The 23,579-nt window shown below is 41.0% G+C and overlaps 1 protein-coding gene across 3 annotated transcripts in view; it reads right to left on the bottom strand.

Annotated features, from left to right (window-relative positions):
* Positions 1-4,940: 4,940 nt before the first annotated feature.
* MYL3 (myosin light chain 3) overlaps positions 4,941-23,579 on the bottom strand; it is a 96,808-nt gene continuing 78,169 nt past the window's right edge. For 2 of the 3 annotated variants that reach the window (XM_032182332.1, XM_032182333.1), the window contains exons 3-8: positions 20,520-20,547; positions 15,258-15,407; positions 13,947-14,120; positions 9,667-9,744; positions 7,942-7,977; positions 4,941-5,170 (exon numbers count right to left, since the gene is read on the bottom strand). In XM_032182332.1, coding sequence (XP_032038223.1) covers positions 7,949-7,977; positions 9,667-9,744; positions 13,947-14,120; positions 15,258-15,407; positions 20,520-20,547 — 459 coding nt within the window. In that variant the 3' untranslated portion in view covers positions 4,941-5,170; positions 7,942-7,948. The remainder of the gene's footprint in view (positions 5,171-7,941; positions 7,978-9,666; positions 9,745-13,946; positions 14,121-15,257; positions 15,408-20,519; positions 20,548-23,579) is intronic. The other variant, XM_032182334.1, reaches the window with a different exon arrangement.

Below are 23,579 nucleotides of genomic sequence, written 5' to 3'. Positions count from 1 at the left end.
GCACTGAAACGGAACTTTGTGTTACATGATTATGGTATGTTTGATTTTATGGTATGGCTATGAGATTCTGGTATGTTTTATTTTATTTTACTTTTTTATCTGTTACTAGGCTCCCAAAAGCCTAGTACCATCAAACTAGAAACTTCATTCCAGAAATGTCAAATTACATCTTGAGATACTTTGATTCTGTGTTATCTGGGTGTTTGCGTGCATGCACCTACACACCCATCAGTTCTACCTGGTGGGAGCAGAAGCCCAGCTGCAAATGCTAGTGCCATCCCAAATTAAATGACACACAGTTGCTTCAATTCAGCATAGGTCTACCTATACACATACGTACTTTTCTTTCTTCATTTCTCCTGTCTTTTATCTTTGGCATGCATCATAACTCTCCCATGGCACTTTTATTACAGGAAAGTGAAGGAATTCACAGAACAGCTAGTACAGAAACACAGGCATTTTTGGATGTATAAATGAAAACATTCATTTTGCTGTTCTGTTGGGCTTTTGACATATTTCAACAACTTTGCAAGATAAATGTGAGAAGAAGCCTAGATGGACACATAAGAAACTTTAGGGAATCCAAAGAATTTTCCATGTTAAATGAAACTGGGAAAAAATAGCTATGTTATATCACAAGGCACTTGGTGAATTCAGAGCTCACATGGTCTACGTTGTGAAGTGTAGTTGCATCTCTATGTATACACACATATATATATTTAAGATCAGCAGCATATAGTCGGATATTAATTCTACTTATAAGTTTGAATTTTCAGACCTCTTCACATCATTACCCCTCCAAGAATGTTGCTACTACAACCAAATAAATCAAATAAACCTATCACCCTAGCTTTATAGTGAGTGGTGGAGTGAGGAGGGGGTGAAGTAATATATAGGCAAAGTCTATGGAGAAACAATCTTTGTAAGCAAATCAGTCAAGCTTAAAAGTTGAATAAGATAAGTCTCATCCATAATAATCACATATCAGAATACACAGAAGATATGCATATTTCTAAGGAACAGCTAGAGCCAGGAGGAATGGAAATGTTCTAGAGCATTGCAAATGACAAGACACACTCCTAATTAATCCACTGAAATTAATTCAAAAAGCCTGTTCCTGAAGTAGCTGTTTAGGATCACTTTATTCTCAGTGGAGGGAAAAAAAGGTATTTCTAAGTGGCAATAAATCTCATCATAAGAGCAAATCTATTAAAAATTCAAATGGGTCAGCTGTGAAAAACGAACCCCCAAAACAGTTCCAAGAAAAACTTCATAGTCTTTGGGCAATGGCAATATGGATGAAATTCATGCTTAAAATCAGGTGTAATTTTCACAACAGGAATGGCTGAAATAAAAATCAGGGTCAGAGAGAAAAATATTGAAAATAGAAAAATGTTTCATTTCAGAATGATACAGGTGGAACATTTTGATTTTTCATTACAAATAAGTAAGTAACTAGATGAAGTTAAAAAAGAGTTTTTAGAGAGTGTTGAATATGTCAAAAACTGAGCTGAAATATATCACTGGGGGAGGGGCAAAGTAGTTTTATTTGATCCCCAAAATGAAATTGTTGATGTATTCATTTGTTTATTTGATTATGAACTTCACTGAAAAAATATATATATATTAGTATTAACTTTCTCTTTGGCTTCCTGATCAAAAACAGTCCATGCTTCATACCCCACTCTAATCCAAGCTTGGGTGGGTTTGAGGAGAGAGTAATGAAATGCCAGCCAATATCCTTGCTCCATCTGAAACCCCTTCTGCATGACTGGGTGTTGCAATGCAATTCGCTGCTGGAATGTACTATGTAATTCTGGCAAGAAGTCAATAGGCTCAAACTCCTCAAATAACCAAAGCATGGTACTAAGAAATCAGCAGAGCAGGCAGCAGCCCAGACAGCCAGTCCATTAGCAGCTTAACCACAGCAGATGTAAAGTCACCAACAAAACTCCCTAAGGAGACTCCCAAAGAGCCAGATGCTAGTGCTATAAAAAGATCTTCCAGAAACTTGGCATGTCTCCTGGCCACATTTTTTTAAAAGAAACATTCTCTAGATAGGAGGTTATTTTTTCTTAATTCAGGGTTGGGGAGTAGGGGAGAGAAGGAATGGAAGGGAAGGGGGAGATATTGCTTATTTATTCCGGTTTGCTTGTGAGTGAATCTTGTACTTGTGAAAACAAAATTCAGTGATAGCATGTCCTGGGATACAGTGGGCAGCAGGCACTGTTCCAGCCTTCTCCCACACACAGCTTTGCTTATGCACCTTGGGCTGACCTGCATATCCTTCCATGAAGAGCCCTGCCAATGCACTCAGGGAAACACCAGCTGTTATTTCACTCTGTTCTGCTTCACCAGGTTGCTGGCGTGCCCCAGGTGCTGTACTTGGGCAGTCCTCTTGCCTAGCATGCTCATGTGTTGCTCATTAACCTGAGTGGTTGTGCTTAGCCTGGTTGGTTTTGCCCCTCATTCTGCTCCATCAAAGGACTTGAATGCTCACATGCAGCACTGCCAGCCCTTGAAGCTTTCCTGGAATACCCGTGAGCATTGTGTAAGTCCCAGCTGCTGGATTCATGTGATTATATGGGTGTTTCACCTGTGATCAGCAACAACAAAGCCAGTAATAATATCTGACAATGTGTAGTCCTTATAGTACAGAAACGTCTATGCCACTAAGATAAGAATCGAATATAACACAAGCCTAGAACAGATAGACACATAACTCTATGTGTATCTGCACTTGTGTAGATGAATGTCACCCCCATGCCCAGATGAAAAGCTCACTTGCATCTGTGGATGTGAACAGATGTCTTTTGGGGAATGTAGGGTGAAACATTGTGCAAGATTCAGGTATAATGTATCAAGGTCACTGCTTCATGGGAGTCTGAGAGGCAGGCAAGGTGTCCTAATTTTGACTGGCCCATCCCTAAACTAGGTGATGTAGGACTCTACTTAGTGGCAATAGCCCAGCTTGGAGATGAGTTTTGTAGACCATACAACAAAGGAGGGGAGGACAGAAAGGAGATGGTCAGAATGAGCTGATTCTTTTGTGTGGGCATCTGCTAGCAGAGTGTTTCCATTCTAAGCCCTGATGGTGCTCCTCAGCCTTACAAGTGCTAGAGCCCAAGGGTTCTCCAACCATCCCCTACCACTAATGTCACTACTAAACCACGTCCCTAAGCACCACATCCAACCTTTCCTTGAACACCCCCAGGAACAGTGACTCCCTGGGCAACCCATCCCAATGCCTGACTGCTCTTTCTGAGAAGAAAAAACAGGAAAAAAAAAAGAAAAAGAAAACACAGGAGCCAATGATGAGAAGGGAAGTAGATGCCCACAAAGTGAGCCCCGAGGAGATGGCCCAGGGATGGTGGTGATTATCTCTGGTGTCTGTCCGCTGCACACTAAAGCACACCTGATGAGATACTGTTGTGATCTCATCAGTGGCCTGTTCAATGCATTTCTCTGTTTAGGACTGATGCTTCCAAGGTAAATTCTCCAAAAACAGTCAGTCATGGTGATGTATTTTCTTGCCTCTTAGTTGCATCTTCATGTACAGTTAACACCTTTCTTTCCTTTTTTTTTCCTAGGAACAGATTTCCACTTGTCAATCTCCACTAGAGTTTTGAATTCCCTTTAGCATTTTATTATTATTATCTTAATACTACATTTAATTTTCTAATTGCAGAATTGCTATCATGATTATTTATATGTACATTTTATTACAGGTTGTGTATTATGTGTTTGATAATTTTGTGATCTCTCATACAAGTACTCTGGTCCTTTAGTAGTGTTCCAATGACTATCTTTCCTCCACTAAGTTTTCAAGATGTCTCTTTTAACAATACATCTTGCTTAAATGGAGTGTTGTTAATTTGGATTTTTTGTTATTTCCTAATGAACTGTACCAGCTTCAGTATTCTTTTATTTTTTCCCACCAAAGGACATAATGGTTGATTTAAGAAGAGATTGGACTGTGAACTTAGGCACATGGTCTGAACTTTTGGGTAGACCTGTACGGTGTCAAGAGTTGGACTTGATGATCCTTAAGGGTCCCTTCCAACTCAGGATATTCTATGATTCTATGATTCTATGATTGTTGTTGTTGTTGTTGTTGTTTTTCCTTTTCGAATGATTCTCCCCCAGAAAAATGAGCCAACTTATTCTGTTTGTTTGTTTGTTTGTTTGTTTGTTTGTTTTCATGCTTCTCAGTTTTCCTTTGCCTCTACTGAGGTTTTTCCCAAAAGCATTTTTTTCCTATTTCCCCTTTCCTCACACAGACGCAGAAACAACAATGAAACCAGGAGACAAATAATCCCATATTTTAATGCACGAAGCTACAGGACTGAGACGTATATCAGAACAATTTCCAGTTTGTATTGGGAAAGACATTTTACTCGTATCATAAGCCAGACTGTTGAAATGGGAAGATATCCTTGTGGAGAACAGAGAAGGGATCCATTTTAGCATACATTTCATACATCTTTGTTTTTTGTTGTTGTTGCTGTTGTTTTGTTTTGTTTTTCCTTTTACATCACACATATTAAAGGTGGTATTTTCCAAAGCTGAGAAACGTATGAAAAATTTTGCATTTGTTGCTGATTGATGGATATTCTATTTTTGCCACTTTTCACCAAAGGCCAAGAGTATTCCTTGCACTCATGAGATTTACACAGTTGTTCTAGTTTCTTTTCTCCCTTACTCTCTTACAGATGTTTTTTTTACAAATGCAATAAAAACAAAAAGAAAGGTCCAGTTGTTTTGGAAGGAAGAGAGGAAGGGAGAGAATGGTATAGAAGTGACAAATACATTTTTTGATTGACTTAGTGACAAAAATTTGCTCTCCCTTTTCTCCCCTCCCTCTTAAAAAAATTGCTGTTTATATTCCATAACAGAAAAAAAAAAAAAAAAAAAAAAAAAGACAATGCCCAGGTATTCAAGGTTCAGATTCCATGCTTCTGCAGTTTCCTGAGTGTATTGAATCTCCACAAAGGCCATCCTCTTCCCATGAAGAAACAAGACAAAACAAACAAAAAACATTTATCCAAATAACTTCAGGGACGGTACATTTTGTAGCTCTGTAATGGGAATCTGGGCTGAAAAATGAGAAGACATTCCAATACATCGAAATCCAAGGCCAGCATCTGGGGTTCTCAGTGCCTGTCTTGTCCTAAAATTGAAGTTATTTTTAAGCATCAGAGGAAGAAAGCGGAAACAAACACTATCATGAATCAGCCTCGGTCATCTTAACATATCTGTACTCAGCTTATAGGCAGCATGGCCTGCAGATGAGAGTCTCTGCCCTATGAAGATGCCAGCTGACCTCAGAGATCACACATGACAAAAAATCTATAGTCATTCCCAACCCTGCAGTCTTAACCTCAACATGCAAATGATGGATGAAACATGGGAAGCAGTAATATAGAAAGGTGATAGAAACGTGCCAGATGTGAGGCTAGGGTAAAGACTTAGGTTTACAAAAATAAATAAATAAATAAATAAATAAACAAACAGTCCAGTTCCTGAGCCACTAGACAGTTTATCCTACTTCTATTTAGAATATCCCTACACAGAAGGGAAATATGCATTAGGCTCCATGGAAAATTTTCCTTCTTTGTACTGGCAGCTGGACTCAGCATCTATGTCTCGTGTTTGAATGAGGTGACTCACTCTGCATGCTCCATCTGACTGGATCTCCTTTAGGTCTGGAAACTGAGCCTTTCTGTAGGCATCCTAAGCTGATGGGAGCCAAGGAAGATGATGTCAGCCAGACAAATTCTGGCATATTCCAGGATTTCTCCTACAGTCACATGAGTTCAAGCCACAGAGCAAAATTCACGTCCCAACACCTTGGCACCTAGAGACTCCTGAGATATTCCAGAGTACCCTGCCTGGCCTCCAGTTGTTATTCCAGCAGACACAGATCTGTCGTGGGCTCTGAATCATATCTGTGAAGCCATGGGTATCTCAGACACTTGGAATATCTCAAACACCATGAACCTATAGGTGTGACACTAATTGAGCCACTGCGAACACAGTGTGGGCTGTCTCTCCACCTGTACTGCTCTGCTACTTGAGCTTACATGTTTAAAGTTAACTAGGGTATTTTTGCTTGTTGTTTATAAGTAAAGTCAATACAGTGTAGTCACAATAACTATGCTCAGAAAATAAAGAAACAGAAAGACATAGTTCAGTTCTTATATTAGAATACAGATCTAACTTTCAACTAGTATGTGAAAAGACCTGGAAACATAAACCACTATATTATTGAACCGAGAACCATAGTCCGACTTAGTTCAAAGTCAGAGTTTTGGGATTTGTTTGTTATATGCTCTATGGCAAAGGCCATCAGCATTTCAAGGGTAAAGACTGCATTTATCTTCCTCTAAACATGCCAACAGCAACACAACAGGGAGTGGAAGGTGTCACCCCTGAAAGATGCTCATCATGGCTGATTGGCAAATCAGTAGCACATTGGTTCTCGATGAATCAGGGAGCTCTCAGCTTCCTCTCCAAACCCATCACAAGCCAAGACACTCTTTCTGGCCCCTGTTCTGCAGCTCCCAGCCTCTTGCCAACTTTACAGCATAACACTGCTCACTTTTCTTCAGTGGCAGACACTGCCTTAGGTGATTTGGCATCATAATGGGAATACCCCATGGCAATGGATTTAGGAAAGGATTAAGGATTGAAAATATCTCTAAACAATAAGCAAGGATAATGCTAACTGTGGGAATACCCACTATGGCTGTGGGCCAGTCCAGAACTGAAAACTGGGATCTAATGCTGGAAAACTGTGTGTATGTTCAGAGAAGATAAATGTTTTTAAGAAAGAAAACTGGACCATAATAAGAAAAAGCAGTAAGCTTTTTAGACAGTTTACATTTTGGTCAATTATATCTTGGATCAAATGTCCCAAAGTCCTGGATTTGACTCTTACTTAACTCAGTCCCTAGGGTGCCAGTGAGCATAATCAGAAGTCACCACACAGCAGACAGGTCTCAGTGGGATGGGATAATGTCAGCTCCAAAAGCAAAATAAAACCAGGCCTGGTCAAGACTGAGTAGAAAAATAAACCAAAGAAGAAGAAAAATAACCCAGAATGAATCTAGAGGAAGCCACTGCCTTTTCCACTTTATCAGACACTTTGCAGAATAGATAGAGTTGGTTAACTCTCAGGTCAGCCCTTCCCCAAGAGCTAAACCGAGGTAAACAGTGGCAAATGCCATTTCAAAACAGCTGGCACCTTTTCCAGGAATACAAAAATAAACGGTGACCAGACAATACTGGAAATGAAGTTCAGCTCATTTGCAATGGTGAGACTGAGATACCCTTAATGGCACTGTGGTTTGGAGAACACTACTGAATAAAGTCAGAAGATATGCTGGACAAAGCTCATGTCTTTTCCTGGAAAACCAATCCATTTGCCAGGAGAGATTGGGAGCCAGATTTATGGAAGACCAATAATTATCCTCCAAGAGTAGGCTCAGAGACATAGGCATGCATTACTGCTTATCTATTTGTCTTCATATTTTTTGCCCACTCTTTCTCTAGTCAGCTCGGTTCTATCCCATTGCATTTTTAGGAAAAGTCTAGGAGCAGATCCTTTTAAGTGGACATCAAAATGCAAATCCTTTAAAGTTTCTGGTTAATCATCAGGGAATGGGCATTTTTCTTTGGAAATCAAATCCTTTTAGGATATATTATGTTGAACTTCTAAAACAAAGGTGTCCAGATTCACCAGACAATTTCATAAAGTTTACTGATTTGCTGTGCACTTGATAGGATGAAGAAGCTCTTCTATTTTTCTTGATCTACTTCCTTATAGTACATGTTGAAAATATTCACACTCCTGGATTAATCATTTACGCATTCCCCCAGCCTATCTCAGATGCCAAAACCAAAATAATAGGATATGAAAACAGTACAGAAGAGACTTACCTGGTATTCAGTTAGCCATGATATGTTTCACAAAAGCTGGAAACAAGAGAAAGAGCAGGATCATATATCAACTCCCCTTCATTAAACCCATTAAGGTCCCACATATATCAGTTAAGTCATTATTTAAATTCATTCTTCTTGCTTCCTCTGATGTAATGAAGACATCATCACTTTGTAAATAACACTCCAGATACCTTGGTGCTAAATGATTTGTAAATCCTTAAGATAATATATATTACAGTGCAGGGTAGTCAGCACTAAGTAGCCAGTGAAAAGGAACATTTGTCAACCCATAGCTTGCTTAATCCCTTAGCTCTGGCTGCAGTATGGTACTGTCTTTCCAAAGTATACAACCATGAGAAATTTTGGGTCATCATCTTGCAAGGTTTCAGCACATTAATACTAGGGCAGGGGGCACTGAAAGTAGCTCTGGAGTGAACTTTCAGAACACACAATAGGTCACCTAGTTAGGTATTGTGACTATACCTCTGCAAGTGAATTCAGGCTTAGAAACAAACAAGTCATTTCAAAGCCAAACGGAATTGTTTTGTGATTGTTTGTTGTTGATGTTTGGTTGTGTGCTTTTTTTTTTTTTTTTTTTTCTGGTGGTGGTGTTTTTTGGTGTTTTTGTTTTTTTTTTTTTTGCAAAAGGTTTTGGGTTTGGGTTTGATTTTTTTGCATTTTGAAAAAGCATTCATCATTAAAAAAGTACTCATGACTTTGAAATTCAAAAGGAAAGAGAGAAACACTTACTGCAGCATATTTTTTTCCTTCCCAATAATCTGGCTCTACAATTAATTTCTCTGAATTTGCCATAAGTTCACGGGTCATTTGGGTTGGCTAAATCTACAGATATCTACTTATTGGCTACTTATAAGAAAGGTTTCCCTTAGATCAGATCACTAGCATCTGTAAAACAAAGGAGAGCACCAAGCAAAAACATAACAGACACCATGAAGATGACAGACCAGTTGAATCACCAGACAATACAGCATTCAGTCACTAGGTAACCTTCAAAGAAGGACTCAAAAGTGTACAGTAACATGAAGATCATGTGTTCATGATCTTTACTAGAATATTGTATTGTAATGAAGAGCCTGAAGCAAGTATACTTGCAAGATGCATGAGAGAAACATGGTCCATTTACTCATGAACAAATCCTTTCATTCAGGTTTTCTACAAGCAGTGAAATAAACTGAAAGGTCTTTGGAAGGTCTTGTAGAATTCCTAGGTCAGAGGACCAATGAAGATCCTTGGATATATAAATATATATATATATATTATTTTATTTTATTTTATTTTATTTTATTTTATTTTATTTTATTTTATTTTATTTTATTTTATTTTATTTTTTGCTGAGATTTTGAAAGAAAATTTAATGATTTTCTGTAGGGAGCTCTCAACAGAGTACCTGATTTTGAGAAGACAAGGAAATATTGGGTGTAGGTATTAAAAATAAGGAAGAAAAAAAAAATAAATCAAAATAAGACCTATGCCTGCTTCCTGAAAAGGCCTTGGCTATTCAGCTATGGAAAATGCAAGTAAACTTACTACAGATACAACACATCAGGTGAACTATAGAGTCTCAATTAATCTAAAATCTGGAAAAGCATGCATACTTATTATGGGAGCAAGATTTTCCTTGGATTTAAGTCTTCACAGAAAAAATTGCAACAAAACCTTCTAGTACATGACCACTGTTCAGACCAGACTGGTTTTACCTACCTTCATAGTTGATACAACCATTGGCATCTTCCTGACCAGCCATTAGTTTATCAACTTCCTCTTCAGTCAACCTTTCACCTGGGGGGAAAGCAAAATGACTCTTGAGTACCTCTGAGCCCTTCTAAAGCATTTCTAAAGAACAGTTCAAAGAACCAGAGAATACAAAAGAGTGAGACAGAAATATGGTAGAAATTCTCTTCAGCTAATTTGTGGTGCTGACTGCTAGGAAAGCTTCTTTTGAAATTGCAAACTGAGAAAATTAGATCTGAAAACAGACAGAATAAGTATGGAAACCCACATACTCTTTCTTCTAAGAATAGGCTTTCTCTAAGTGCCAAATCCTTAAGGCTTTTGTCAGTCCTTAACCAAGTCCTCACTAAACAAATTCTCAGTAAAGTCACTCTCTAGCATGCCTATGAGTTTGAGGTTCTGTGATTCTGTGATTCAGGAATATTCCAAGATCAGTTTGGGGATCTCTGAATTGAATGAATGATCCATTTAATTTAATTTAATTATCTAAATATTAGGCATGTATTTACCCATAAGGCTTCATTCTGCTTGAACAGAGGAATCAATCCAATAGAACTCTCTATTCTGATATTAAGCACTGACAAGATCAAATGACTTCTAAAAAGGCATGGGAAACATTTTAAGGTAATATCAGCTGAAATATTAGAAATGAAAATAAAGTTCATTGGATGTGTCCTACTACTTATGTTTTGCTTTTACATCATTGATCTCTGCCACAGAGGAACAAGTCCTCAGCTGATGTAAACCTCTGAAAATTCAACTGATTTGTTCAAAATCAAACAGAAAAACATGCAAATTTACAGAATACTTGGTTGTGCCTAGGATTTGAGCAATACTAAAAAATACCATTCTAAATATAATTGTCTTTCAGATTGAAATACTTCCTAAAAATGTTGGAAAATCAGATATTGCCACATTATTCTGGATTATTGGAAACAGAAGGACAACTTCAAAGTCATTTCTTTTAGTGCAGTGAAACTATCAAAACTGCCAAGAATGGTTACATTGCCTAATGTAAGCTTAGGTAGGATATCAGTCCTGACTTTTTGTTGTTATTGTTGTTGTTGCTGTAGGTGGTGGTGAGGATTTCTTGTTGTTGTCTTGTTTTTCTTTCTTTTTTTTTTTTTTTTTGGTCATCACTGAATTTGATTCCCAAAATGATTCAAAAGTATCAGTGATGAAAATGAATATAACATTACTTTTTATAGCATTATTATTACATATGTCAACAGAGAAACATGTGTCATGGAATGGAAATCCCTGAGCATAAAAGATTTGTCTTTTTGAATCAATATCCCAGGTCAAAAATGATTGCTGAAATCCTTTTATCTAAGTCAAATCTCTTTTAAAATAGGTCATCCTTTTTTAAAAATAGTGGACAAACCCTACTAGAAAAGGCTGATCTTGAGAAATGCTTACTGAATTCAGATGACAACATTTAAGTGCCTTCTAATCCAAATTTGAAACCTGTCATTAAGTTACATTAAATTTTCTGACTGTTATTCATGCTGTTTTCGTCACTATTCATGAAAAACAGAGTTTCTGAAGTCAGGATTTGAGAAGACAGTGAAATACTGATTCACAGAATCACAGAATCACAGAATTTTCTAGGTTGGAAGAGACCTCAAGGTCATCGAGTCCAACCTCCAACCTAACGCTAACAGCCCTCCACTAAACCATATCCCTAAGCTCTACATCTAAACGTCTTTTGAAGACTTCCAGGGATGGTGACTCCACCACTTCCCTGGGCAGCCTGTTCCAGTGCCTCACAACCCTCTCAGTAAAGAAGTTCTTCCTAACATCTAGCCTAAAACTCCCCTGGCTCAACTTAAACCCATTCCCCCTCGTCCTGTCACCAGGCACGTGGGAGAACAGACCAACCCCCACCTCGCTACAGCCTCCCTTGAGGTACCTAAAAAGAGCGATAAGGTCGCCCCTGAGCCTCCTCTTCTCCAGGCTGAACAAGCCCAGCTCCCTCAGCCGCTCCTCGTAGGACTTGTTCTCCAGGCCCCTCACCAGCTTCGTCGCCCTTCTCTGCACCCGCTCAAGCACCTCCATGTCCTTCTTGTAGCGAGGGGCCCAAAACTGAACACAGTACTCAAGGTGCGGCCTCACCAGAGCCGAGTACAGGGGGACGATCACCTCCCTAGCCCTGCTGGTCACGCTGTTCCTAATACAAGCCAGGATGCCGTTGGCCCTCCTGGCCACCTGAGCACACTGCTGGCTCATATTCAGCCGACTGTCCACCATCACTCCCAGGTCCTTCTCTGCCTGGCAGCTTTCCAACCATTCCTCTCCCAGCCTGTAGCTCTGCTTGGGGTTATTGCGCCCCAGGTGCAGGACCCGGCACTTGGCCTTGTTAAACTTCATGCAGTTGACCTCAGCCCATCGGTGCAGCCTATCCAGATCCTCCTGCAGAGCTTTCCTACCCTCAAGCAGATCGACACACGCACTTAACTTGGTGTCATCTGCGAACTTACTGAGGGTGCACTCGATGCCCTCGTCCAGATCATCGATGAAGATATTAAAGAGGACCGGCCCCAGCACCGAGCCCTGGGGGACGCCACTAGTGACTGGCCTCCAACTGGACTTGGCTCCATTCACCACGACTCTTTGGGCCCGGCTATCCAGCCAGTTTCTAACCCAACGAAGCGTGCGCCAGTCCAAGCCAAGAGCAGCCAGTTTCTTGAGGAGAATGCTGTGGGAGACGGTGTCAAAAGCCTTGCTGAAGTCAAGGTAGACCACATCCACAGCCTTTCCCTCATCCACCCAGCGCGTCACTTTGTCATAGAAGGAGATCAGGTTCGTCAGGCATGACCTGCCTTTCATAAAGCCATGCTGACTGGGCCTGATCGCCTGCTTCCCCTGCAAGTGCTGCATGATGACTCTCAGGAGGATCTGCTCCATGAGCTTTCCTGGCACTGAGGTCAAACTGACAGGCCTGTAGTTTCCTGGGTCTGCCCTCCGGCCCTTCTTGTAGATGGGCGTCACGTTTGCTAGCCGCCAGTCGATTGGGACCTCCCCCGATAGCCAGGACTGTTGATAAATGATGGAAAGTGGCTTGGCCAGCTCCTCTGCCAGTTCCCTCAGTACCCTTGGGTGGATCCCATCCGGCCCCATCGACTTGTGCACATCTAAGTGCCGTAGCAGGTCACCAACCAGTTCTTCATGGATAGTGAGGGCCACATCCTGCTCCCCATCCCCTTCCACCAGCTCAGGGTTCTGGATATCCAGAGAACAACCGGTATTGCCGCTAAAGACTGAGGCAAAGAAGGCATTGAGCACCTCCGCCTTTTCCTCATCTCTTGTAACTAAGTTTCCCCCCGCATCCAGTAAAGGATGGAGATTCTCCTTAGTCCTCCTTTTTGTGTTGATGTATTTATAGAAACGTTTTTTGTTATCTTTAACGGCAGTAGCCAGATTGAGCTCCAGATGAGCTTTGGCCTTCCTAATTTTGTCCCTGCACAGCCTCGCTACTTCTTTAAAGTCCTCCTTAGTGGCCTGCCCACTTTTCCAAAGCTTATAAACCCTCTTTTTCCTCCTAAGATCAAGCCACAATTCTCTGTTGAGCCAGGCTGGTCTTCTTCCCCGCCAGCTCGTCTTTGGGCACGTGGGGACAGACCGTTCCTGCGCCATTAAGACTTCCCTCTTGAAGAGCGCCCAGCCTTCCTGGACCCCTCTGCCCTTCAGAACCACCTCCCAAGGGACTCCACCAACCAGTGTCCTGAGCAGTTCAAAGTCAGCCCTCCGAAAGTCCAATACAGCGGTTTTACTGGTCCCCTTCCTGGCCTCGCCAAGAATAGTGAACTCCACCATTGCGTGGTCACTCTGCCCGAGACAGCTCCCGACGATCACGTCCTCCACCAGTCCTTCTCTGTTTGTGAAGAGAAGGTCTAGCGGGGCACCTCCCCTGGTAGGCTCACTAACCAGCTGCGTCAGGAAGCTATCTTCCACGCTCTCCAGAAACCTCCTGGACTGCTTTCTCATTCCTCCTTTAAAAACAGAGCTTTTGAATTTCAGAGACAATTCTGTTAAATACATGACAGTTTAAAAAGGTGCAGAAAAATGGAGACATATATTGTAAGAATAGATGGGTTTTCCATTGTTTGGATAATTTTATTTTTATTTTTGTCTTTATGTCTGAGGACAATATAATGACTGAAGTCTTGCCCAGTCATTTTGAGCAGAAAAATCGCCACAAGCTGTATGGGAAAGACCTGGGTGATGAAATTGGATAAGGTTCACCTTACCCAGAGTAGCTAAAACGTGGCGGAGTTCAGCTCCCATCACTGTTCCATTTCCCTCCTTGTCGAACACACGCAGACCTTCCACAAAGTCCTCATAGGTGCCCGTGTCTTTTGTCTTGGCAATATGCTGGAGCATGGGCAGGAAGGTTTCAAAGTCAATCATCTTGGAGTTCATGTCTAGAAAGACACAGACGGAAATTAAAGTTTTGGAGGATTCTGGGAGAGCTGGGGCATACACCATGGGCAGGTAACAGGAGTAGGAGAATCATGGCAATAAATTCTGGCTAAAAGTGAGAGAAGCACATAGGGATATTATAAGTACAGATGGAGTAACGGATAGTCAGAGATGGAAAAAGAGTTCCGGCAAGGACAAAAATATGTTTTTAACAGACCAATAAATGGATATCTCCTAGTATCTGACATATGTAAATGGCAAGGACAGAAAGTGGAGTTAGAATTTTAAAGCTTTTAATGCAACATAAAAATATGAACCTAAGCAAAAGACAATAAAAGAGGAGGCCAATCCTGATATGAAATCATCTTTGCTTTACATCTCTGTAAAACAGAGGTGTTTAAAACCATACTGGGACAGGAACTTCAGAGTGAATAGAGGATGGCAGGACTGGGTCTGTGAGTCCTGTTTTCCTGATTCTTTGCCTTTCAAGAGCATCACTGGATGTTATAGTCCCTTTTGACTGCTTGTCCCACCCGCCACTGTGCCATTTCCATATCCTGATACATGCCAGTTGTTGAATATGGGCCTAATTGTCAGTTCCCACTAACCTCAGCAAAAAGAAGAGATGGAGAAGTCATCTAGAATATGCCTGAATGTGGATATGGTCCAGGAGAGATTTCCTTTGCTCTGAACACATATCCTGTGCATGGTGAATGTTGAAGAGAGATATAATCGCAGTCATTACAGTGCATCTAACATATACTTTGCTAGAACAAACTGTGTCCTTACTTTCAATCTATCCTTTTGTTTCTTTAGATGTCTTCAAAGTATCTGAGTTTTTAGTAAACACAAGTGAATGTCTGTCAGCAAAGCAATTTCAAAAGGTGAAAATATGTAATTGTAAAATGTATTAACACACATTGGCCATCAAATGAATTCAGTCTCCTAAAATGAGACAATTATATTGACAGACAGATCTATTTTTTCCTTCACTACTTTTCTGCTACAGATTTTTAGAAGCTGTTCCATACCCTTCAGTGTTTCACATTTAATCTTTCCATTAAAAAAAGAAGACCTCATCAGCTTCATTATTAATTCTTGGAAAGATCTTTTTCAAAATGAAGACAGAGGACACCAACCTTCTGGTTTGGGTCTGCCAAGCACTTTCATGACCTCAGCCTGGGTTGGATTCTGCCCCAAAGCTCTCAAGACATCTCCGCACTGTGCGTATGTGATTTTCATCTCAGATTTGGGAGTCCGGTCAAAGAGTGAGAAGGCTTCCTTAAATTCTGAAAGACAAAAAGATAGAAAGAAATGCAAGCCATGTTCTGTCAGATTAAGTCAAAGCAAGCCTAGACCTTCCCCCTAATTAACTCAGTGTAACCCCTTTATTTTGCAATTTGGGAACAAGTTTGATGAGCTTTGCTGTCACTGTTATCAGCAATGTTTGTGTTCCTCCTCCCCTGCATTTTCCGGTTCAACCAGAGAATGGAATCAGAGAGGTCAAATGCTTTTCTCATGGTATTTCCGTCTTAGTGAACATCAGAAAGTGCAGAAAAACTCACAGAGATGGTTGGCCTTGAGATCTTTCCAGTTCAGCAGGAGCAGTGAGGATGGCACAGAATTCAGTAGCAGTTCTGCTCTTGAGCTAACTGGATATTGTATTCAGCATTACACACTTGGAGAGCACTGACAGCCCACAGATGAAGGAGCACCTACATTAGCAGGTAACATGATATGCCATGATCAATTAGTGGAATAATCACACAACGGTATGTTGTTGGTGGGGGAAGGTGAATGTATATTGAAAACTTGTAATTGGTCGCTTATGTTTAATAATGCCAAGGAACAGATCTCAAAGAATCCTCTGATTTTTCTTTCTCCCAGCACCAGATCCAATTGTGTCTGGAAAATTTGGGTTTGGTTGTCAGCTACTGAGCCCAGGCCAGATCTCATATGTGGAAATGCAATCTTTCTCTCCAGTGCTTTCACACTTGCCTGCTTCCCATTTTGTGCCCAAGCAGAGCCCTTCCCTTGAAAGACAGCCAGACCTCCTCTGCTACATCTTTGTGGGCATATCCTCGTCTCTTCTACCCAAAGACTGAGTCCTTTACCCCTGCAAGCAGAAATACCCTGACAAGAGCAGTGGCATGGGAGAGGATCCCTGTTCTTCCACTAATTAATGGGGACAGGCAGAGTGCCAGGGTAGACCCTCAGACACTCAAGTTGCCCAGGTCTGCCTCTCCCTTCTGGAGCTGCAGACACGTTGCAGACAGGAGCAGCTCAGGGTGCAAGCTGCTGTCCTTTACCAAACACACTGCATGGTGCGTGGTCTATGAGTGATCACAAATATCCCTTTGGATTTAAGCTGGGAATCCCTGAATCTGCACCTTGTCCTGCTGTTACTCTTCTGAATTTTTCCTCCCACTCTCTGAACACAAGGCTATCTTTCTTTCCTAGATCTTGACTAATTCATTTATTCAGCCACTTATTCTGCACACTGGATTTTCTCCATCTTTCTCTTCTCAATTCCTTATCCTCTTGATTATTCCCTTCTCCCTGTTCTTTCTTTATCTTCTTATTTCCCTTTCTCCTCCTTTCTTCCAATGCTGCTGTTTTTCCTCCCTCCCTCCTTCCTCCCTTCTTTTTCATTTTTATCATTCCATTCATATCCTATTCATTTCCTTCCTCATCCAATACTTTCAAGGAGGTATCCAATCTTCTCATTTCAGATTAATCAACACTCCCCTTGTTTTCTTTGCATTCTGCTCTCTGCTTTCCCTTGTTTTCTCTCCCTGCCCCTCTCTCAGAGGATCTTGGCCTCCCCTGTCCCCAGCTGGAGCCCAGGTCCCACCAGCAGCCCTCACTCCAGCAGAGGGCAATAGTGGATTTTCATGGGCTCCTTGCTGACAGGAGAAGGGGGACAGAGCCCACTCTGAGCAATCTCATTTCCTTGGGGGTCTCAGCAGCCAAGGTGGATGGGAAACACAGTAGTTACTCATCTGCCTGCCACCTACCTAATCCAGGATCCCAGCTGCCTGAGCACCCTTTGCTCCACCTCCCAAAGGCTCACAGTTCCTCACAGTCACTGACAGCTCACGTCTCTCTCTCAATTTAAATTCAGACGTAATCATCTCTGACCAGAGCATTGGCCTGTGGGCTTGGAAACTCCATTTTGTCAACATGCAGAAGCCTTTCTGCTTTTATTTTTTTATTTGCTTTTGCATTTGCTGGCTTAATGCAAGTTTCCATCAAAGCAATGAAACCAGCACAGCTATGGTCTCCTTTGTCCTCTCTCTAGCCATTAAACCACTGGCAGGAGCAGTTTATATTTTCATATGCCTAATTACTACCTATCTTCTCAGTTGAATAGCTCATATTCTTCTCTTTTCAGAAGAGGCCAGGAATTCAGTTTAATAAATATACATTGCCAGAACCACTGAACCTCACTGGCAGGGTAGGCAGGAGGAAATGTAAGGATGGATATGTAACACGTGGCTTCACCCAAAGACCATCCTTCCTCCTCTGATGGTAACATCTGGGGGGTTACCCTAGCACTGACTCCTTGCAGCGAAATAAGTCTGGCACAGCAGCATCTTTTCCTTAGCAAAAGAAACAGGTTCACAGTATCGTGGAGGGTACAGATTGGAAAGGCCTTAAAAAAGTGTGTTATCTCTTTGTTCTCCACCATGGAATCAGCAATATCTAATATATAGTGTGGATTTCATATTGAGCTAATTTCAACTGACTAACGGGTAAGTATCTGGTCCTAGTGAGACAGCTAGATCCCCATCTGGTAAACAGAGAGATAATGTTATTATACAGTAGAGGGTTAAAAAGAAAAAGAAATTATTATTATTATTATTATTATTATTATTATTGTTGTTGTTGTTGTTGTTATTATTATTATTATTACTATTATCATCATCATTATCATTATCATTATCATTATCATTATTATCATTATTATTATCATTATTATCATCATTATTATCATTATTAATAAACACCATAAAGGTATGACAGGTGACTTTGACCTCCTGATGACTTTCTCCAAAAAGTTTGACAGACCTAAAAGTGCAATACAGATCTGAAAATGAACTCAGTACAAAAATATTGCAAGTGAAATGTAGAAGAAAGGGAGAGATAGAGATATTGTAAGTCTGAGAAAGGAGAGAATGGGGAGGAGAAAACAAATTGAAAAGGCAATAATCTAGAGCTCCCATGAGTCCCACTTCTCAAGTCTGGCCAGCAGCCGGTATAACAGCTATATATTATGGCAAGTGGTGTTTGTTTCCTGACCTGTGTTTTTAACACAAAATAAAACAGTCTCAAGAACTGGGATGATGATTGCCCACTTCGTAAAACTGGTAGCTCACTTCCTGACAAGGTTTTCAAAGGTGCACACCAGCATAGAGGACAGTGCATGCTAGGGACAACCTGGGAGCAGCTGTGGGCCATGCCACAGATATAATGCCACACCTGAAGCGTCTGAACTCTATCTAGGAGTGAGTATCTGTCTATCTTCAAGCAATCTTTGTGTCTCCTCCTCCTGTATGAACCCAAGAACTTTCTAAAGGTCAAGCTAAGGAGAGGAGAGAAAAAAAAAAAAAAAAAAGAAAAAAAAAGGAAAAAAAAAAAAAAAAAGAAAAAAAAAAAAGAACCAGAAGAGACAGAGAGGAAAGGCATTGAGGAACTGACAGATAAGTAGTGCTTTTCAGCTCATTCCCCAGGTGACATTCAGACCGTTAAGCACTCTTTCCAGTGATTCACGGCAGAACTGATGAAACATCTGTGGGGTTAACTGTAGGTGTGTTTAGTGTCATTCCCTGGTGCTAGTACACAATATAACTTTCTGTTATCCTGCTGTGGCTGACATGCAGGTCTCCCCGCATTTTTCACACGGATGATGTTATCTGCTTCCTGCCTCATGGCTTTCCCTTTGATGCTACAAGGATATCCTATTTCACAAATCCCAGATTTGCTCAGTGTGTACAGATACATCAGACGGCAGCAGAGGCTGCTGTAAAGAAAGCAAATGCACATTTCTGTTTCTAGAGATATTCTACATCTGCTCCAGACTTTCTACCTTCTATGGCAGCCCTGGAATTGTTCCAGATTTGCCTTTTCCAAGCCATTTCAATGAGCTGATTGCTTTTTTTTTTTTCTTTTTCTTTTTTTTTTTTTTCCCCAGAATTGTCCTATTATTTTCAGAGTTTCTGATTGAGCCTCTAGGGCTTGTTCTCCTCAGGGGAGGAGAAATAAAGCATAGACACTAGGAGGGTCCTATCCAATCCCCAAGGCGTTGTCTGATCAGCAATCCAGCTGTTCTGTGATGCTGGAATAGCTCAAAGGTCCGTGGCTCAGAACTAGGCCTCTCCTGTCATTCTCCCGTGATTTTGGGACTGGAAAAGGGGAAGTTTCCTCAAAACTAGTAGTTGCCTTCAATCATGAGTTATTTTTGACCTGTTGTTAGAAGATCAGAACTAAAGTCATGAAGTGGGGATTGAAAATCCCAAGGTAATATTGGAAGTTTGTAGCAAAGCCTCAGTCTCTGAGGCATTAAGACATTTGGTTCCAGTTCAAAAAATCCTTCCTTCTATATCTCCTTTCTCTGAATCAACCTGACTGGATGGTCTGTGATTTTTTTTTTCATTTGTTCTCATTAATTCATTTTCTGATACCATCTTTCATAGGCTCTACCAAGCTCTTCCAAGGGTTTAGAGACCAAAGCAAAACTCTGCCAGATGTTTGACTCCATCTATCAATTATCCTTTAAGTAACAAGCGGATTGGTAGTTGAGGGAAAAGAGGACAGCTGCAGCAAATAGTGTTCCCAGGACTTCATGCATGAGGTTTCAGTATCATTTTCTTGGGCTGGGGCAAAGGGCTCAGAAACTAATGCTGATGTTTTCCTTTGAAAGAAAAACCATCATCACTGTCATTATTTGATGGTTTCTGGAGAGCTGTCACAAAACTGTAACAAATTAAATTCTGATTGAATACAGGGAAAAGTTCTCAAAAGCATGGTCAGGAGACTTTCTCTTGAAAGTACTTATATTTTATTGGTGGGTTTTCTTAACTAAAAAGCATATCTTTGGACTGAGGTTTGGAGGGGTGAATTGTTTATTTAATTTTTGAGTTTGCCTCCTTGGCAGAGGAGCTGATGTTTCCTTTAGTGAAATAAGTGCCTAATTTGCACGGAGCATGACTTTCCTCCTTTTCCTTTGACCAACATAACAGAGGATTTGGAGGAGGGACAGGATAGGGACAGAACCATGAGTTAAAGCACAGCTATCTCAAGGGAGCTCCAATACCCACACCCATGTACTTCCCAGTGCACTTCAGCACCTCCCAATGATGGCATTTACTCTGCATAGAAGAGAAACAAATCTTCCTCACCTTCAATCTGATCAGGGGTGAATTCAACCTGAAAGAGACAAAAAATAACAAGCAGATGAAAACAGAAAAATGAAGCAAAAAAGGAGAGCCCTTGCTTAATATCCCTGTACGGATGCTTGAAATGACGGAGGCATAAATCCAATAAAATAATTTTATAGAACCTGTAGATATCTCTTCTTTCCTCTTCTATTTTTCCTTACCAATCAGCCCCACCTTTAGCACAAAACAGCTGCAGATACCCTTTTTCCATTCTTTTCCTTCTCCTGTGTTTCTTCTGTAACGTCTTTCCCCTATCCTTACTTACTCCCCTACCACTGATGTCCTCTCCAGAGTCCATTGCTATAACCAGTCTGCTGCTGACAGATGTGACAAGGCACAGTTTACCACATATAATTACAATAAATTGCATAAGATGGCTGGAAAGAAAAAATAAAACCCAGACATTAACACCCTAAAGGGAAGGATGGTGCCCTTGGATGCACCCCTTCTGATCAATTCCTTGCTTGTGGATGTGGTCTTAACTTTTTAATATAATATTTACATTATATATTTATATTTTTATATTATATATTATATATTTTTATATATTTATATAACTTGTGCAGTTTTTACCTCCTTCCAAATAAATTTGTCAGAGAAACAGGGAGATTGATGCTCTAAAAGAAAAGCTCCACTCCCCCCAGTAAATATTTTTTTCTGCCTACAGGGAGTCAGCTACACCTGTCTCTTGTGGAATATCAACATAATTGGCATCTATGTTGATGGGGATATTCCTGTAAAGCAAGAAGACTGACAGAATGACTTTATGGTAAATACATAGATGAAGAGAAACTGTATTTTGATATGCACAAATTTGCATGGAAATATACACATATAAATATATTGGGGATCTACTTTTCTTTTTGGAGCTGTCCACCTCTCATTGTTTAATACCATATTTTATTCTTTGCCAGCAAAGCAGCCAGCATCGTAGTATAAATTTCATTCTTCACTCAGAGTGAAAAACAACGTGACACAACCCTTCATCATCTAGTTGGGATTTCTCACTATAAAGGGTGGAACTGCTGTAGCTCTCTATCCCTGCTGCCAGGACATCCATGACATGGCATGGCAACACCAATTCTAAATCAGGATATTCTATGATTCTATTATTCTGTTATTTCTTTCTTCCACTAGGCTCTCTGTGGACAGCTCCCAGGTGGTTTTCTGTCTCCAGATACCCTGAGCCGCACAAGGAGCTCTAGCAATTATAGGATAGGACAAAATGAGTATCTACCAGGCAGCTGCAGACAGCCCCAAACTCACTCTACCCATACATAACATTGCCCAGTGAGTAACTCTGTGCTGATGGGGATCTCCTTCCAGGCAGCTCTGCTTTTTTTGTCATGATTGGTGGCTGAGAAGGTCCCTGACCCTCTTGCACGATATCCTGCATCAGCTGCTGGAGTAGCTGGAGAGTGGCCACTATTGAAGACAGACAGGGTCTTTGGTGCAGAGAGATTTACTGATTTCATCTGTCTTGGTATAAAATGGCAGAAGACAATTACTTAGGTAACTCATTTAAGCACTGAAACAGTTCTAATCCCTGGACCTATGCATATTCCCTCCCAGCCCTGCCTATCTCTCCATGCCATAGTGTTTCTGAGCATATTCTGGTTCAGGAGAAGAAAAACAAGAAAACATCTGGTGGTCTTGGAAGAAAAGACTCATGACTAATCCTGCAATTGTTGAAAACCAGACCACTGCTTTTGTGCCTGCCCCGTTCCGTCCTTATCTGAACTAGCTCATTCAGGGGATTATCACTTTGTTTGCAATTCTCAGTCACAATTTACCTTGAACAAAATCCAATTAATAACATAGTTGCCTAAGAAGCAGCCAGGAGGCTGTCTGGAAGGAAGCATTTAGGAAACACTAGTAAGGAGTCCCCAAAAGAACAGTGATGCTCTTTCTTTTTCTAACACACACATGGATCCACACAATTATTTTTTTTTTCATGAAGATTATAATCACCTATCCCAAGTCTACACACCTCATTTTAATTATAAGTAAATGCCCATTTGGAAACACATTTATACATGTGCATTGTCAGCAGATGGCCTTGCAATCAGTGTGTCTAATTATATAAATCTTTGAGAATTTGACTGAATCTAATTGCATATTGAGTTTATTTAGGCATCAATAGCCCTTGTGGGTAAAACAAGGCCAGAGCTGTTGGCAATTCATATTTAAATCACTGTGATGGATTGTTTCTGGGGAAGAATTCATCTCAGCTGCACTTAGATGTAGTCAGAGAGAAGTATCAGCCATCTCAAGTTCCATTTATACCAGCAGAGAGTAATGGAGACTTCAAGGGGGTTATCAGACTTGCTTTAGGTGTGTGTTTGGGGAGGAGATGGATCATGCCCTCATTTTCTCTGAGCGGATCAATCAGTTCTACAACAAGGACAAAAAGAGCACAGAGGGAGATGTCCTTTCCTGATCTGGTGAATCCCACCCAGAAAGCATGAGCTGGCCCTTTGGCAGGCTGCAAGCTAAGAGAAACTGCCAGAGTGGAAAAATAAATAAATAAATAAAATAGATGCCTGCAAATGCGCATGGCTGGATCAAAGGGAAGGGTTGAGCTGAAAGGCTGAGCATGCCTCACCTCTAATCACAGCCCCTAGCAAAACACCACTCAGAGCTGGAGGACCATGCGTGACAGCTGACAGGGCAGTGGCAAAGAGTTTGACCAGACCTACCACCCAGGCACGGCTTCCTCTCAAGAAAACTGCAGAGATGTGTGGGTGGTGGCTGCTGCTATTTTCTCCTCTCTCAGCACATACCACCATGGAGTTGAAGGGAAAGGCAAGTCATCATTTAGCTGGCCACAAGGTATCATTGAGAATGGATGGAATGAACTCAGGCTATATTTAGATTGAAGATGGTTTGGTTTTCCCTCTCCTCTCCCTCAGAATGGAGTGGAGCACACAAGACCAAAGCCATCTCCATGCAGTAACAGCAAAGGCTCTTATGTATGCAAGACCACTGCCCAAAGACCCCAGACAAGAGACATCCAGAAGA

Source organism: Aythya fuligula, chromosome 2, assembly GCF_009819795.1.
Source record: "Aythya fuligula isolate bAytFul2 chromosome 2, bAytFul2.pri, whole genome shotgun sequence".
NCBI lineage: Eukaryota > Metazoa > Chordata > Aves > Anseriformes > Anatidae > Aythya > Aythya fuligula.
Note: the sequence above shows the minus strand (reverse complement) of the source record. Positions and strands in the feature narration are given on the sequence as shown.